Consider the following 17,687-nt stretch of genomic DNA (forward strand, 5'->3'; position numbering starts at 1 on the left):
GACACAGTCCAGTCACTTTGAATAGGCTGTGTTGACATTGTTGTGTGGCAGCCGCTAGTGCGGCTTAGTAAACAAGGGGGTAAGTTGAGTTCCAAATTTTTTCTTTTAAAAAAAATTCAGTTCACAAATTTTATCAATTCACTTGGGGGCCTTTTTTACTAAAGCTTCCATTCTGGAAGCGCCAACACCATTCCCTGAAGGAGATAAGCTGAATAATCCCACCAGCTCAGTTCCCATATGGAGGTGGGAGGGGCAACAGCAGAAGATGGACTACAAAGTCCTGAGACTTTGAACTCCATGGGACAAAAATGCCCTCTGAAGGGGACACGTGCGCTTGCGTCCATGGGACTACTTTGAGGGTGGCAGCCGTCAGCCCCACTTGCTGCAGGTAGTCACATGATCTGGGGAACGCCTGGGCACAAAACTCGTGTTTCTGAGCCTGCCGGCTCAGTTCCTGGGTTGGATCTGTGTGACTGTTTGCATACTTGACCACCCAACCCAGCTTGTCCAAGAGCTGTACATAAGTACATTAAGTATTGCCGCACTGGGACAGACCAAAGGTCCATCAAGCCCAGCATCCTGTTTCCAACAGTGGCCAATCCAGGTCACAAATACCTGGCAAGATCCTGAAAAAGTTCAATACATTTTATGCTGCTTATCCCAGAAATAGCAGTGGATTTTTCCCAAGTCATTTTAAAAATGGTCTATGGACTTTTCCGTTAGGAAGCCATCCAGACCGTTTTTAAATACCGCTAAGCTAACTGCCTTTACCACATTCTCTAGCAACAAATTCCAGAGTTTAATTACACTTTCAGTGAAGAAATATTTTTTCTGATTCATATTAAAGTTACTCTTTTTGTAGCTTCATCGCATGCCCCCTAGTCGTAGTATTTTTGGAAAGTAAGCAAATGATTCATGTCTACCCATTCCACTCCACTGATTATTTTATAGACGTCTATCATATCTCCCCTCAGCTGTCTTTTCTCCAAGTTGAACAGCCCTAAACGCTTCAGCCTTTCCTCACAGGGAAGCTGTCCCATGCCCTTTATCATTTTTGTCGCCCTTCTCTGTACCTTTTATAATTCCACTATATATTTTTTGAGATGTGGCGACCAGAACCGAACACAGTATTCGAGGTGCGGTCACACCATGGACCGATACAAAGGCATTATAACATCCTCACGTTTGTTTTCCATTCCTTTCCTAATAATACCTAACATTTTATTTGCTTTCTTAGCCATCGCAGCACACTGAGCAGAGGGTTTCAACATATCATCAGCAACGACACTGAGATCCCTTTCTTGGTCGGTGACTCCTAATGTGGAACCTTGCATTACGTAGCTATATTTCGGGTTCCGCTTTCCCACATGTATGACCCAAGATGTCGCTGTCCTCCTCTGAATCCTTCTGGATCAGCCAGTCATCCAGGTACAGATGTGCCTACACTTCCTCCTTTCAGAAGTAGGCAGTGGCCACCATCATGACCTCAGAAAAGGTCTGTGGCACCATGGCCAGCCCAAATAGGAGGGTCCTGAACCGAAGTGCCTGTCTGCTTGAGGGAACGGTGTAGGCACTTCCAGAACGGATGGTGGTCACCACAGACACCAGTCTCAAGGGCTGGGAGGCCCTTTGTCAAACCAGCACACTGGAGGGCTCTTAGTCACCCTTCCCTTATGCAGACATATGGAACTCTTTTAACCCAATAATAGAGGAGGACCTTGCCAAAATCCTAAGAGGCCTTTGACCAACTCCCAGGTCCCTCAACCCCTCCCCATCAAAGGCAGTGCAGCAGACAAGCAGGGGACTCATAGAAGGGGGCCACAACAATTCCTCTCTAATGGGCGGCTACCAACAGCATTAAGAAGGGCAGTGGTGCATCCTTTTGTAAACAACAACAACATTGACCAAGACAAGCTCGAAAGTTACTGGCCAGTATCTAACATCTATTATGAAGGAAAATTTGTAGAACAAACAGTTTATGTTAAACAGCGATTTGACTAGAAGAGATAAACTGGCAAGATCCATGTTAAATTGGAATCAGACCGGTTATGGAATAGAAATGGTTCTCGTATCCCCTACCAGATCTTCATAGAAACTGATACAGGGGATTTGCCTCAGTTTAGTACTGCTTGATTTCTCAGCAGCTTTTGACACTGTGGACCACGATATCATAAGTACATAAGTAATGCCATACTGGAAAAGACCAAAGACCCATCGAGCCCAGCATCCTGTCCCCGACAGCGGCCAATCCAGGTCAAGGGCACCTGACAAGCTTCCCAAACGTACTAACATTCTATACATGTTATTCATGCTAGCACGACTGGCAGAAACAGGTATCAGTGGCACGGTACTTGCTTGGTTCAGATCCGATCTATCCAGTGGCCAATAGTCTATACTGTTCAGCAGCACCTAGTTGCCACCATGGGCACCGATGACCTGTGCGGTACCACAAGAGTCACACTGCTGCCTATTCTGTTCAATATCTACTTCAAGCTACTAGTCGAACTGATTCAGTCAATGGATACTCTGTCAACATCTACGCAAATTACCTGCAGGTACTCGTACCCATTGAACCAGACTTACCTACAGCCCCCAATAAACTGATTACCTGTTTCCTATGGGTCCCTATCATAAGTGAGCACATACCTTACATCAAAATCTCTTTTGGGAGATACGAACTCCCCCTTAAATCACAAGTCAGGAACCTTGGGGTGTACAGCTAGGCTCAACACTTACACTGGTTTCACAAATCCAAGCAACCTTCAATTGCTACTTCTATCATTTGTGACAACTATGCTGCATCTCTCCATACATTGAGAAGGCAAGTCTCAGAAAATGGTTCAAGCCATGAAAGTAATTGATTCCTCCCCCTCAATTGTTTTCTACACTAAAGAAATTAACAACTTTGAATTTGGTTAGCAGTGGTTTTATAATAATAATAATAAAATGTATTTATGTTCCACATTATCTCGAAATTCTAAATAGATAACATATTACATAGCATATAAAACTAACAAAATTAGACAAAACAAAATTACATAAAACAAGCTCGTATCAAATCATTTGTTAAAATGACATTCGTGCTTCTCACCTTTTCATAAAAACTAATGTTCCAAGCTCATTACTTTTCTGATCCATTCACCTGATGAAAAAAATAAGTTTTTTAAATTCTGTCCTAAATTGCATCATGTTTTACATTGCACGAAACTCAGCAGGCAGCATATTCCAAAGTCTGGGACCTATGATATGAAAAAATGAATGAATTTATTTATTTATTAATACTTGCTATGCTGCCTTAGCCAACGATAAGCATCCAAAAGCACTTTTTGAGATGATCTCAGTAGATGTACCGGCTGATAGAGTTTCAAAAGTAGAACATAAAATAGGAGTGAGACAGTTATTAAGAGCTTTAAAAACAAACAAAATCTTAAAACGAACACGAATCTACATCATGTCAGCAGTTTGCAGATGCATTTGTAAAAAAAATTTTAGATATTACAACTTTGTTCAACCCAGTGCAATCTAGGTTGATGGACAGTCCTTTCTTGGTTAAGGCGCAAAATTGGAGTGTATTTGCGGAAGTTAGTCTTGAGCAAATAAAGTCTGTGTTGCGTAATATAAAATCTGGTTGTGCTGTTCATCCTTGTCATCCATCTATTGTTAAGGCTTTGAAAGCTATTACGTTAGAGCCAGTTGGGCATATTGTAAACCCTGCGTTATGGGAAGTCAGGCTCCCTGATTTGCTCAAAACTGCCAGTGCTAAGGCCTTTATTATTAAAGTCTGGAAACTTGGATGCCTCAAAAGTTGAATTTTAGACCTATCTTGTCTCTATGCTTTATGGCCAAGATTATAGAGAAAGTAGTACTTACACAATGAATTGACCTTTTTTTTTTTTTAGATACACATCAAATTCTGGACAATTACCAATTTGGGTTCCATTCAGAGCATGATGCTGAGACTTTGCTTCTTTCTGTGACTGATAGTATTCAAGCAGGTGTTGATAAAGGGTCTTCATTTATTTTGGTATCGCTGGATATCTGCAACGTTTGACTCAAGTAATCATGTTTCGCTGTTAAACCGTTAGACCTCTGTTGGTATTGATAGAACTGTCATGAATTGGTTTATTTCTTTCTTGGACCAAAGGCAATGTTGTGTTGTTAAAAACCTGCCTTTGTTAACTTAACCACTGGTGTGCCACAAGGTTCTGCATCTTTCTCCGCACTTTATGTGTTTTGTTAGGTGGACTAGAATCTATGTGCACAGCATACAATTTTTTTCTTTAAGGTGGAGATGTCTCTCAGTAAGAGTATTGAGTTTTGTTTGTATTTAAGAACTATAGAACAATGGATGAAGGCAAATCATTTGAGTTTAAATGTTGCAAAAACACAAGTTATATTGATGTCCAGTCATGATTTGTCGGACATTCCTGATACCATTTATATTGATGGAATTGTTTGCCATTTAGTAAATGGTGGTGTTCTTGACTAGCACTGACAGTGAGAACTCATGTACTTAAAGTTGTTAGTTTAAATTTGCAAGAAATAGTACTAATTAGATGTTTGAAGGACTAACATCAGAGAATGTTTGAACAGTTATTCAGAGTGCGGTCATACCTCACTTTGATTATTGTAATGGTTTGCTGTCTGGACTGCCTAAATAGGTGTTGAATGGGGTAATTTCTCAAGGAAGAGGAAGAATAGCAGCAGGGGCAAAACATTTAAAGGTGACTAACATTTATGTTAGAAAATTACATAAGAGTAAGAGGAAAAGAAGGTCGCCCTGGCTCTCGAACACAGTAGCTGAAAAGGTAAGGAAAAGCAGATCAGCCTTCGTAAGTTACAAGAGGACTCAGAAAGAGGAAGACAGGCAAAAATATCTTGAAAAGCTAAGAGAATCTGGAAAAGCTGTCAGGAAAGTGAAGAGACAAATGGAAGAAAAGATAGCCGATACGGTAAAATTGGGGGACAAGACATTTTTCAGATATATAAGTCAAAGGAGGAAGTGCCAAAATAGCATTGTGAGGCTCAAAGCTGAGGGGGAGAATATGTAGAAGCCAATAAGGATAAAGCTGAACTGCTTAACAGTTATTTCTGTTCTGTATTCATGGATGAAAGGCCGGGGGATAGGACCACAGAAAACAAATGCTGAGGGGGGTGGATGTGAGGTAGACCAGGACCGATTCTCAGAAGACTGTGTTTGTGAGGAGTTAGCTAAACTAAAAATAGACAAAGCGATGGGGCCTGATGACATCCAAGGGTACTCAAGGAACTTGTAGAAGTTCTGGTGACTCCGCTGCCTGACCTCTTCAATGCTTCCTTAGAGTCTGGAGTGATCCCAGAGGACTGGAGAAGGGCAGATGTGATCCCTCTGCACAAGAGCGGAGGTAAGGAGGGGGTTGGGAATTACAGACCTGTCATTCTGACCTCTGTGGTGAGTAAATTAATGGATACACTTCTAAAGTGGAGGATTGTGAGGATTGTCAAATCGAATGGACTGCAGGAACTGAGGCAGCATGGCTTCACTAGTGGTAGGACGTGTCAGACGAATCTGATTAATTTCTTTGACTGAGTGACCAAATAGTTGGCCATGGGAGGGGTGCTAGATGTGGTGTACTTGGATATTAGCAAAGCCTTTGACACGATTCCATACAGGTGCCCTTGGTATGGGACCTAAAGTGACTGGGTTAAAAACTGGTTAAATGGGAGGAGACAAGAAGGTAGTGGTAAATGGAGCTTGCTCTGAGGAAAGGGATGTGATCAGTGGTGTACCGCAGGAATCGGTCCTCGGTCCGGCCCTTTTTAACATCTTTGTGATTGATATTGAAGAAGGGCTGTCTGGTAAGGTTTGTCTCTTTGCGGATGATACCAAACTCTGTAATAGGGTGGACACCCCGGAGGGTGTGGATGGCATGAGGAAGGATCTAGCGAAGCTTGAAGAATGGTCTGAAATTTGGCAACAAAGATTTAATACTGAGAAATGTAGGGTCATGCACTTGGGTTACAATAATCCAAGGGAACAGTACAGTATAGGGGGTGAAGTGCTTCTGTGTATGAAAGAAGAGTGGGACGGGGGTGATTGTGTCCGAAGACCTTAAGGTGGCCAAGCAGGTAGAAAAGGCGACAGTCAAAGCCAGAAGGATGCTTGGGTGCATAAGGAGAGGGATGACCAGCAGGAAAAAAAAGGCGATAGTGCCCTTGTATAAGTCTCTGGTGAGGCCCATTTGGAGTGCTGCGTGCAATTCTGCAGACCGCACCTACGGAAAGATATAAACAGGATGGAGTCAGCTACCAAATTGGTAAATGGTCTCTGCCATAAAACATATGAGGACAGGCTCATAGATCTCAATATGTATACACTGGAAGAGAGGCAGGAAAGAAGGGGATATGATAGAGATGTTTAAATACTTCAGTGGTGTTAATGTACAGGAAAACTCTGGAATGAGAGGGCATAGGATGAAGTTAAGAGGAAATAGGCTTAGGAGGAATCTAAGAAAATATTATTTCACGGAAAGGGTGGTGGGTGCGTGGAATGGCCTCCCGGTGGAGGATGTGGAATTTAAGAAAATGTGGGACAGGCACGTGGGATCCCTTAGGAAAAGAAGGAGCTAGTAGTTACTGAGGAAGAGCAGACTGAATAGGCCATTTGGCCCTTATCTGCTGTCATTTTTCTGTGTTTCTATTTACAAATTGCGAAGAATGTGGTTGCTGGATTTCTGCTCGGACTGTCTAGATTTGAACCCATTACATCAGCACTGGTACGTTTGCATTGGCTCCCTGTTCAGCTTAGGGTGCAATGTAACATTTTGTTGCTTGTTTTCAGGGTGTTAACAGAGTATCTCCAGTGATTGCTTCTGCTTTTCATTTGCATCAACCTACCAGATTAAGAACTGCCTCGGCTAATGTTATTCCTTCTTTTAAAGCGATCTATTTGGATGAGTATAGAAATGTAATTGTTTTATGTGGTAGGCTTTAAGTTATGGAACACTTTGTCTAACCATGTGAGAGCTTTGAGGACCCTTGTAGAAAAGTTTTAAAGCCTCTGTTGTTTCAGCAGGTGTTTGTGCCACAGCCTGATTTGTTTGTAATGTTATTGTCAGTTGTTTGCAAACGATGTTATTAGGAACAGAATGTTTAGAATATTATGTTTTCATGTTATGTTTTGTTTGATTTTGTTTTATTAGAATTCGCTTAGAATTATTTATTTATTTATTTATTAGGACTAATTTACCACCTTTTTGAAGGAATTCACTCAAGGCGGTGTACAGCAAGAATAAGTCAAACATAAGCAATAGACAATTACAGCAGGAAAAATATTCAAACAACAATACAAAGTATGGCATAGTATGCTACATTATATTGCCAACACAATACACAATAAAACATTTTAATAGACAGCATAGGGTGTAAGCAAAGATGGAACATACAGATAGATAAGAGAGATTAACAGGAGTAAGAAAATAAAGTTTGCAAATCAGTGCCTTCTAAAGCAATGCTACTCACCTGTAGTAGGATGTTCTCAAGGACAGCTGACACAGATTACCACGAACGGATGACATCACAGGTGGAGCCCTGGATTATAGATATAGTAAAATATAAAAAGTTTTAATAAATATATTTATATAACGATTGGATTATTGTAATGCACTCTATATTGGTCTGACAACAAAGGGTTTGCACTAGCTCCATTGATTCAGAATGCTGCAGCAAGACTGATAGAAAGTTGTAAGTGATGTGTCCACATCACACCATTTCTTCAAAAGCTTCGCTGGCAGCCAATACAATTCAGAACTAAATGTAAACCTCTGTCTGACCGTTAAAGAAAATGGACCAGAGTACTTGAATTTTACACACCTCCCTGGATTGCTAAGGTCCTCCCAAGAAGTATCCCTAACCAAAGGACATCATCACACAATGTGACACCTGCCAACAAGCCTTCTCCAGAATAGCCCACACTCTGGAAGGCTTTGCTCAATTTATTTATTTAGATTTTGCTCACACCTTTTCCAGTAGTAGCTCAAGGTGAGTTACATTCAGTTACACTGGGTATTTCTCTGTCCCTGGAGAGCTCACAGTCTAAGTTTTGTACCTGAGACATTGGAGGGTTAAGTGACTTGCCCAAGATCACAAGGAGCAGCAATAGGATTTGAACCAGCCACCTCTGGATGCAGCAGTGGGATTTGAACCAGCCATCTCTGGATGTCAAGACTTCTGCTCTAACCACTAGGCTACTCCTCCACTCAATGTAAGATTGTCTCTACTTCAGGAAGCAGGTGAAAGCTTGGCTTTAATGGAAGTAGCAGCTAACTAGCTAGTCACACACACAAGAACTAGTACCAGCTGTATATTCTATAGCAGGCCTTGCTTATCCACTTATACCCTAACTGAGATTATATTCATTAACCTGTCTGACATCACTTGCAACTTTCTTTAAATTAACCTCTGATTTTCTAACACCTGTTACTCTATCTTAACTGTCTATATCTACTGCCACTTACACTGTATGATGTCTGTTCAGATGTTTTATTGTGTATTGTGTTGACATTCTAAGTAGCATACTATGCCATACTATATACTGTTGTTCAAATATTTTTACTGCTGTAATTGTCTATTACCTGTGATCAACTTATTCTTGCTGTATACCAAGTGAGTTTCTTCACAAAGGTGGTAAATAAATCCTAATAAAAATAATGTACTTTCCCATTGGTTTTATACAGACATGGGCTTCAGTAGCAGTGGGACATGTGGAGGGGCATAATCTAACGCAAACGCCCATCTCCATGGGCGTCTATGTCCGAGAACGGGTACATGAAGGGGTGGGACAGATCGTATTTTCGAAAAAATGGGCGTCTATCTTTCGTTTTGAAAATACAGTTTTTATGGACCAAAATGCCATGGATTTAGTCGTTTGTGAGCTGGGCGTTTGTTTGTTTTTTAGCGATAATGGAAAATAAAAACGCCCAGCTCAGAAACGTCCTAATCCAAGCCATTTGGTCATGGGAGGGGCCAGGATTCGTAGTACACTCGCCCCCCTGACACGCCAGGACACCAACTGGACACCCTAGAGGTCAGTGCGGTGGACTTCAGAAAATGCTCCCACATGCATAGCTCCCTTACCACGGGTGCTGAGCCCCCAACCTCCCTCCCCCAAAACCCACTACCCACAAATGTACAACACTATCATAGCTCTTAGGGGTGAATGGAGCACCTACATGTGGGTACAGTGGGTTTTGGAGGCCTCCCATTTACCAGCACAAGTGTTACAGGAAGGGGGTTGGGCCTGGGTCCGCCTGGCTGAAGTGCACTGCGGTACCCACTAAAAGTGCTCAAGGGACCTGCATACACGCATGCCTCTAGGACTTGTTGCTGCTGTATAACCTTGGCACACCAGTTGACACCTGAAGACTAATCTCTCCAAAAACGTCCTTTATTGGAATAAGCACACTTACTCACAGTTAACTACAGATCAGAGGTTGTGCCCCACTGGCAAAGAGTCTTCCTGGTACTGAGATTAGCAGTAGGTCAGAGCTGGCAGAATGCTGTACAATGCCCTCTTTCAGCAAAATTGAAGGGAAGAACTAAGTTCTGTAACATGGCTAACACGTGAAAGGGATCTGAAACTGTGTTACAAAAATGGCCACTACCTCATGGACTACCGGAAACAAAACAGGGCACACTCTGACCCAGTAAGCAGGGGGAAAAGCACCATGGGAGTAGAGCCTACCAACTACCAACATCGTGAGCATTTAACACAAGCTACTGGAATCATGGAGCCCAATATGCTACACCCACCACAATGCATTGCTGATGTGACTCTGCAGTGCGCATAACAGGGTGTCACACTCACCCGAGACCCACATCAGAACCAGGGAAAGGCTGTCACAGGATAGAACACATTCTGCTGTCATGGAGGTGGGTACGGCATTTGAGGCTGGCATAGAGGCTGGAAAAAAAAGTTTTTAAAGTGGGGGGTTTTTTGGTGGGAGTGGTTTAGTGACCACTGGGGGAGTCAGGGGAGGTGATCCCCGATTCCCTCCGGTGGTCATCTGGTCAGTTGGGGCACTTTTTTGGGACTTGGACCTGAAAAAAAAGGGTCCAAATAAAGCGGACCAAATTCTCGTCCAAAACGCCCTTGTTTCGATTAACTAAAGACGCCCATCTCTCCTCGGCCGATAACCACGCCCCAGTCCCGCCTTCGCCACGCCTCCGACATGCCCTCGTCAACTTTGTTCGTTCCTGCAACGGAGTGCAGTTGAAGACGACCAAAATCGGCTTTCGATTATACCGATTTGGTCGCACACGGGAGAAAGACGCCCATCTCCCGATTTGGGTCGAAATATGGGCGTCTTTCTCTTTCAAAAATAAGCTGGATAGTTTCCAGTGATTGAGAAGAGGGTATCTCTGCCTTTCGCTGTTCCTCTCAAGCTGCTAATATCAACAAGTTTCAGACTTGTGCTAATTCAGTCCCTTTAGGGGTAGCCTAATTAATGGTTAGAGCATTAGGCAGAGAACCAGAGAAGAACTCAGTTCAAATTCCATTAATGCTCCTTGTGACCTTTGGCAAGTCACTTAATCCTCCATTGCTTTACGTTCAAGCTTAATTTGTAAACTCTCCAGTGTCAAGGAAATATCTGGTATACCTGAGTGTAACTCTGAGCAACAACTGAAAAAAGGTGTGAACTAAATCCAAAAACTCTTCCCCTTTCCCTTAATTCTCTCACTTGGCCACTACATGGCACTGTTACCCTATTAATGCAAGAGGAACAGGAATCCCTAGTTGTAAGTAAGCCAGAAGAGTAGGGTGAAGGGGTATTTTGAATAAACTATACATACAAGAACCTTTTAGCCTTCCCTGTGGTTTTTGAAAGTGCCTTCCCTTTCACCCTACTCTTCTGGCTTGTTTGTAGCAAATTACTTCATGATGACAATAAGGAGAGGACCGCAGGGTTCATCTATTTCAACTCTTCTCCTACTTGCTTCAGTGTTTCATTTCCTGCTCTCCCCTGATAAGGAATTATAACAACACATAATGCAGAATGAATGAGTTAACTTTTGCACATCCAAAGAAGACCTCTGTTTTTGTTTTTTTGCTGGTAGTATAGAATATTTTGTACATCTCTGAATGTTTTATTGTTACATCTAAATGCTTAGCCTTTGCCCACTTGGTGGTTACTGACTTTTAGAATTGGACCAGAGCTTTTTCTGTGTAGATGCTGTTGGCTGCGTTATTTAACTTTTGACACTGGACCTCATTTTTCTATTAAACGCAGGTATTGCAGTAAATGCTTTGAGTCTGTGAATGTATTATGGAAACCTATATGACCCCTGATGAAGGTTGGGTCATGTTTCCATTAAAGTTGTTATTGTTGTATTGTTTGAATAAAAATGATTTAAACATAAAGTTGACATTTGGGTAAACTCCTGCTGTTTTTGTCCTTCCTTGGATCGCTGCTGCTGTTTGGTTGTCAGTCACATCTAAATGCTTGACTGCGTGACTTTCAACTAATGGGAAATGCAAGCAGTCCAATCATATTAAGGCTCCTTCTGCTGAACACCTATGTCAAATATGTAGAACCAGGACTGGTCAAACCCAGTAAGCGGGGTAAGCACCGCAGGGGGGCGCCTGCCTTCAAGGGCGCCGCTGCAGCGCCATACCATGCCACCCTTGGGGCTTTAAATCTTTTTAATTTACCTCCGTCCTAGCAGCCGCGTCATTTGAAAGCCCTGCCCCGTCTCTAGCCTTCCCTCCCTTTGTGAGTTCGTTCCGCAGAGTCCCACCTTCTGACGTCATTTCCTCGAGGGCGGGACTCTGAGGCAACGAACTCACGAAGGGAGGGAAGGCTAGAGACGGGGCAGGGCTTTCAAATGACGAGACTGCTGGGACGGAGGTAAATTAAAAAAGACTTAAACCACGCAGGGAAGGAAAAGGGGGATGTTGGGAGAGAGAAGAGGGCGGGCAGTTGGCCATAAATGGGAGGGAGATGGGGGCGAAGGAGAATCGCTGGATAGGGACAGGGTGGGAGAAGAGAGAAAGGAGATGTGGGGGGGGGGGCGCCGCACGCGCCAACTCATAGTCTGCAGGGGGGCGCCAGAGACCCTAGGACTGGCCCTGTATAGAACCCTGGTCTTCAAGGGCCAAAAACAGGCCTTCTTCCCAGAATATCCACAATTAATATTCATTCAAGCATAACAGAATGCATGGTTGATCTGAGAACAAGTTAAGTTGCATAAATTGGTTACTTTGAGAATCAAACCTGTTTGTGATCTTTGAAGACCACAGTTCTGCTCCCGATGCCTGGATGCAGCATTCTCAGTCTGTTCCTTATGAACCACAACAAACTTTAGGCATGTGACAAGACTTAGTTGTTCCACATGTCTAGTTATTACTTTAACAACGCTTCAAGGGGAAAAAATTGGGAGGATAGCACAACCTTATTGATTAAAGTATTCCTTTTCCTTTTTATAAATCTGGGAAATAATAAAGATATATGCACCTACATTTTCTAGAGCAGAGGCTCTCAACCCAGTCCTCTGAACACACCTATCCAGTCAGGTTTTCAGGATACCCACAGTGAATATGCATGAGATAGATTTGCATGCCCTATTCATTGTGGGTATCCTGAAAACTGACTGGCTAGGTGTGTCCTGAGGACTGAGTTGAGAACCTGTGCTCTAGAGCAGTGGTGGTCTCTGCAGTCTGCCAAAGGCTGCAGCCAGTTCTGGCTTTAAAGTTAACCAAAATACATGCATTACGTGTTTCTCAGTTGAAAGGGGGCAGAAGAATTCATAGTGGACAGGGCCATCCCTAGGGTATGGTGAATCAGGCCCTGCACCACCATGCTGTCCAGCTTGCTCCTCTCCTACCAGTGAGAAGAGACCACTGCTTCTTACCTACATCTGCCTTCCTGCTGCCGGTTTCACTCTGAAGTCAGGCGTTTACAGGGCTGCTGGCTCCAGTGAGACAGTGAGATTCTGTGCAGTTTAGACTTCAGCTTGAAGCTGGCCGATGAGGAGACGGGCTTTGGAAGATATCCCACCTTTATACTGCTGGTGGGAAAAAGAAAGAGAAGTGTAGTGTGTTTGAGGGATTGGAGGCCCCATACCTTCCATAGGGTTACCCATGATCATGTATGTCCTGAAAACCAGATCGGGTTGTGGCCCTCCAGCACTAGATTATGAGCACCCTGCCTGAATCAGAGACATATCCCTCATGCACTTGTATTATCATTTTGCTTCCACAATGTGCATGGGCAAATTTCTATAATTGATTTTAAAATACACTTATATTTTTGTATTTAATTATTTGAAACATTTTTAAATCACACTATCCTTTAGTCCTAGGCAGTGTACATCAGAACATACACAATAAAACATGAACAGCCCTAGTAGTGATTTGATGGTACCACTATACCATGTCTCGAGCTGCTTGTGGACATTCACATGCTCCGTATTTTGTGGCTGAAGGAATTTCATTTGGTACTAGTGCAACGTAAATATAGAAGGAAAACCCTCAATGAGATGATGAGATAAAGGGACATAACTGCACCTTGTGAATAGTCAGCAGACTTTTACTACTGGCAAAAAATACAAGGGGGATGGGGGGCATTAGGTGTGGTAAGTCCTTTGCCAAAAGATAATTAAAAAGCTGCTATTATGTAAGCTCAGCCTGCCTAACCTTCTTAGGACCTCAAAAAAAAAACCCCACTAACCTGATATGAATTTTTATGCCCCACAGTGGATTGGATGCAGAGGAAGAACGGTTTATCGCAGAGCGAGAGGACCGAAGAGTGCAGGCTCTGAAACGGTAAGGTTGGGATGTCAAAAATGGAAAGTATGTCTCCTCTGCAGATGGAGGATTCTGTGAGTGCACAGGGTTGGGTGAGGTGGGAGGGAGTATTCTGTCTGTGGTAGTTGTACAGTCTTGAACCACATGGGTGCCAGAATGTTCTGGGCACCTGCAGTTGGATTTTTGAAGAGCACAGATTTAACAAAGTTCATTGTTCAGGAGACCTCCCAGAGTGTGGGTGTCTGAAAGGACATGGAGGCATTGCAGAAACTCAGTGTGCTGAATACTTAAGCATCAGCCGGCTCTTATGGTAAACGGGAGGCTACTACTACTACTACTACTACTATTTAGCATTTCTATAGCGCTACAAGGCATACGCAGCGCTGCACAAACATAGAAGAAAGACAGTCCCTGCTCAAAGAGGTGCTCCAGTGGCCACTAAGAAGCAGAACCCCACATATGGGCTCAAGCTGCAATAAGCATGTTCCCCGGTCCCTAACATTTCACATGCAACCTCACACATCCTCTGACTTTCTCTTCATGCTCAGAAAGATTGGTTCTCACTACTGCATACAACACTGCACTTTGTCAAAATTCTGACTTGCCTGTTATTAGGCAGGGAAAAATGTTTTCTCTACTTTATATTAGGGCCGTGTCCAATTGTGCAGCATAACATTGGCGTTCACACCACTCCTTTGGAAACCTGTTTTTCCACTAAAACAAATTCATCATAACACCAACATCAATGTGGCACAACATTGGCCGCAGCTTTATTAACAATGCTCAGTTCAAAACAAAACAAATTAACAGTCAGCATTAATTATCCTTTAATATCCTCCCAGAGCAGTTTTCCCTATTTCCCTTCTCCCAAACCCCAGCTAGTCGGTGATGACCTAGCTGTCATCAGCCTAAACATTTTCAAAGATATTATCCATATACTTCCCAGAAAGGCTTGTGGTGATTCCAAGCCTCGACCATCAGCCGTGGAGTTTTTGCACACAAGCTGGGAGAAAAAACAATTACCTCTACCCCTTCATTGCTCCCAGCACCCAACCGAAAAACGCATCTGGACCAAAATCACCCTTTCTTTTCTACCAGTTGCGACCGCCGTCTACACCCACCCCCTCCATCCATTCTATACATGCCTGAATACACCTCCATTAAAGCAATCAAAAATCCACAATAAGAGGGCAGGGTGGGACAAAATTTTCACAAACTCCTACCTACTGCATTTATCCTCCCAACCCCTGATAATCTAAAATGTTTTTTCCGCCCACCAAAATCAGAACAATAACCATAAGCCCTCACCTGCCTGCCCCTCCCCTTTTCTTGTATCCAATCAGAATCACCATCCTCTTACTCATCACTAACACACTTCTACTAATACCTCTCTCCCTCCAATCCCTCTACTGCCCCCTTTCCCTGACTTCTTGTTGTGCCTCAGGAGTCACGCTCAGCCATGTTATATGCCCTCAGTCAAATTTACTGAGGGCATTCTTTCAAGCAAAGCCTGAGGGTCAAAAGTTGCCATATCCCTCTCATATTCGGTGTGATCTGTCTTTAATGCTTTGGCTTCTGCACCTAACTTTTAATATTTGTGAACTGTGATGAGCACACATCACCTAGATAGGATTTTAGATAGTGCTGGGGAGGAGCCAGCTGTCTTGGTACATGTGGGTACCAATGACACAGAAAAATGTGGGAGGGAGGTTCTAGAAGCCAAATTTAGGTAGAAAACTGAAATCCAGATCCTCCAGTGTAACAGTTTTAGAAATGCTCCCCATTCCACATGCAGAACCCAAGAAGCAGGCAGAGCTCCGAAGTCTCAATGTGTGGTTCAAACGATGGTGCCAGGGATGAGGGATTTAAATATGTTGGGAACTGGACAACATTCTGGGACGGGGGAGGCTATTCAGAAAGGATGGACTCTACTTTAACAAGGATGGACCCAGGCTGCTGACACTAACTTTTAAAAAGGAGATAGGGACTTATTGGTGACATGGGAGGCTAGAGGTGCCGAAGAGATCATCTAAACGCAAAAACTGTTTCTGTTGGTCTGGGATCTTTATTTGCAAACCTTTAATCCATGAGGTCATGGTCTCATTCTTAACAGTATATAAAAGTATGTTTAATGTTGTCTCAATCTGCTAATAAATTAGGAATTCTTTAAATAGGGATTGGGGGTGAGGGTTAGATAGGTTTTTATACTCTTTAATTTTGGGCTTAGAGGGTCATAAGAGTCCAGGCCCTCTAATGCTGGTTATGGTTGCACTTATTTGGATTGTTGTAGGGGAGTTTAGAGGATGGAATGCTGGAGGGAAAAGTTACATATGTAAGGGGGGAGGATAGGTGGGTGAGGGAAGTGTTTCCGTTTTGTTTTTGTTTGATTGTTCTTCTAATGACAAAAACATTTACCATGCTGGTTTGTTTCCCATGTTTTATTTTCAATAAAATTGTTTAAACATGAAAAGGAGAGAGAGCAGCTTTTAAACTAGTATGGGGGGGGGGATGCGGGAAAGCCGACAGCTCAGGAACATATGGTTCGGAGTGGGGTATCCTTGATACTATTAAAACAGGACATTTAGGGAATCCCATTAGCAAGATTTTAACAATAGTGAACAAAGCCAGTATTGTTTAAGGGGAAAGCAGATTGAAGAGAGCAAATTATCCCTGTCAACTTTTAAGCAGCTTATAGATGTAAGGAAAAAGCACAATTCGAAATGTGTGTATACAAATGCTAGAAGCCTAAAAAATAACAACGGGAGAGCTAGAATATATAGCACAAAGTGAAGAGGTAGATATAATAGGAATTTCTGCGACCTGGTGGAAGGAGGACAATCAATGGGACACTGTCAGGCTTATTTTCGAAAGAGAAGGGCACCCATGTTCCGCCACAAATCGGGAGATTATTATTATTAGCATTTGTATAGCGCTACCAGACGCACGCAGCACTGAACACCTGATACAAAGAGACAGTCCCTGCTCAAAAGAGCTTACAATCTAAATAATGGGCGTCCGTCTCTCAGGGTTGCCCAAATCGGCATAATGGAAAGCTGATTTTGGGGTTCCCCAATAGCTTCCCGTCGCGGGGACAACCAAAGTTCCCGGAGGCGTAGCGAAGGCGGGACTGGGTCATGCTTAAGAGATGGGCGTCCTCGGCCAATAATGGAAAAAAGAAGGGCATCCCTGACGAACACTTGGCCGACTTGGTCCATTTTTTTTCACGACCAAGCCTCAAAAAGGTGCCCAAACTGACCAGATGACCACCGAAGGAAATCGGGGATGACCTCCCCTTACTCCCCCAGTGGTCACCAACCCCCTCCCACCCTAAAAAAAGACTTTAAAATTTTTTTTGCCAGCCTCTGTACCAGCCTCAAATGTCATACCCAGCTCCCTGACAGCAGTATGCAGGTCCATGGAGCAGTTTTAGTGGGTACAGTGCACTTCAGCCAGGCGGACCCAGGCCCATCCCCCCCTACCTGTTACACTTGTGGTGGTAAGTGGGAGCCCTTCAAAACCTACCTGAAACCCACTGTATCCACATCTAGGTGCCCCCCTTCACCCCTTAGGGCTATGGTAGTGTTGTACAGTTGTGGGTAATGGGTTTTGGAGGGGGGTTGGGGGGCTCAGCACCCAAGGTAAGGGAGCTATGCACCTGGGAGCAATTTGTGAAGTCCACTGCAGTGCCCCCTAGGGTGCCCGGTTGGTGTCCTGGCATGTGAGGGGGACCAGTGCACTACAAATGCTGGCTACTCCCACGACCAAATGGCTTGGATTTGGTCGTTTCTGAGATGGTCGACCTAAATGTTGGGATTTGGGCGTCCCCAACCATATTATCGAAACGAAAGATGTACGCCCATCTTGTTTCGATAATATGGGTTTCCCCGCCCCTTCGCTGGGATGT

At 43.5% G+C, this 17,687-nt stretch overlaps 1 protein-coding gene across 1 annotated transcript in view; it reads left to right on the forward strand.

Annotated features, from left to right (window-relative positions):
* The window catches only part of LOC115468395 (pituitary tumor-transforming gene 1 protein-interacting protein-like), a 140,920-nt gene that overhangs the window by 36,570 nt on the left and 86,663 nt on the right, over positions 1–17,687 (forward strand). Inside the window, exon 5 of the mRNA XM_030200069.1 lies at positions 13,733–13,801. Coding sequence (XP_030055929.1) covers positions 13,733–13,801 — 69 coding nt within the window. The remainder of the gene's footprint in view (positions 1–13,732; positions 13,802–17,687) is intronic.

The sequence above is a fragment of the Microcaecilia unicolor genome, chromosome 1, assembly GCF_901765095.1.
Source record: "Microcaecilia unicolor chromosome 1, aMicUni1.1, whole genome shotgun sequence".
Taxonomy (NCBI): domain Eukaryota; kingdom Metazoa; phylum Chordata; class Amphibia; order Gymnophiona; family Siphonopidae; genus Microcaecilia; species Microcaecilia unicolor.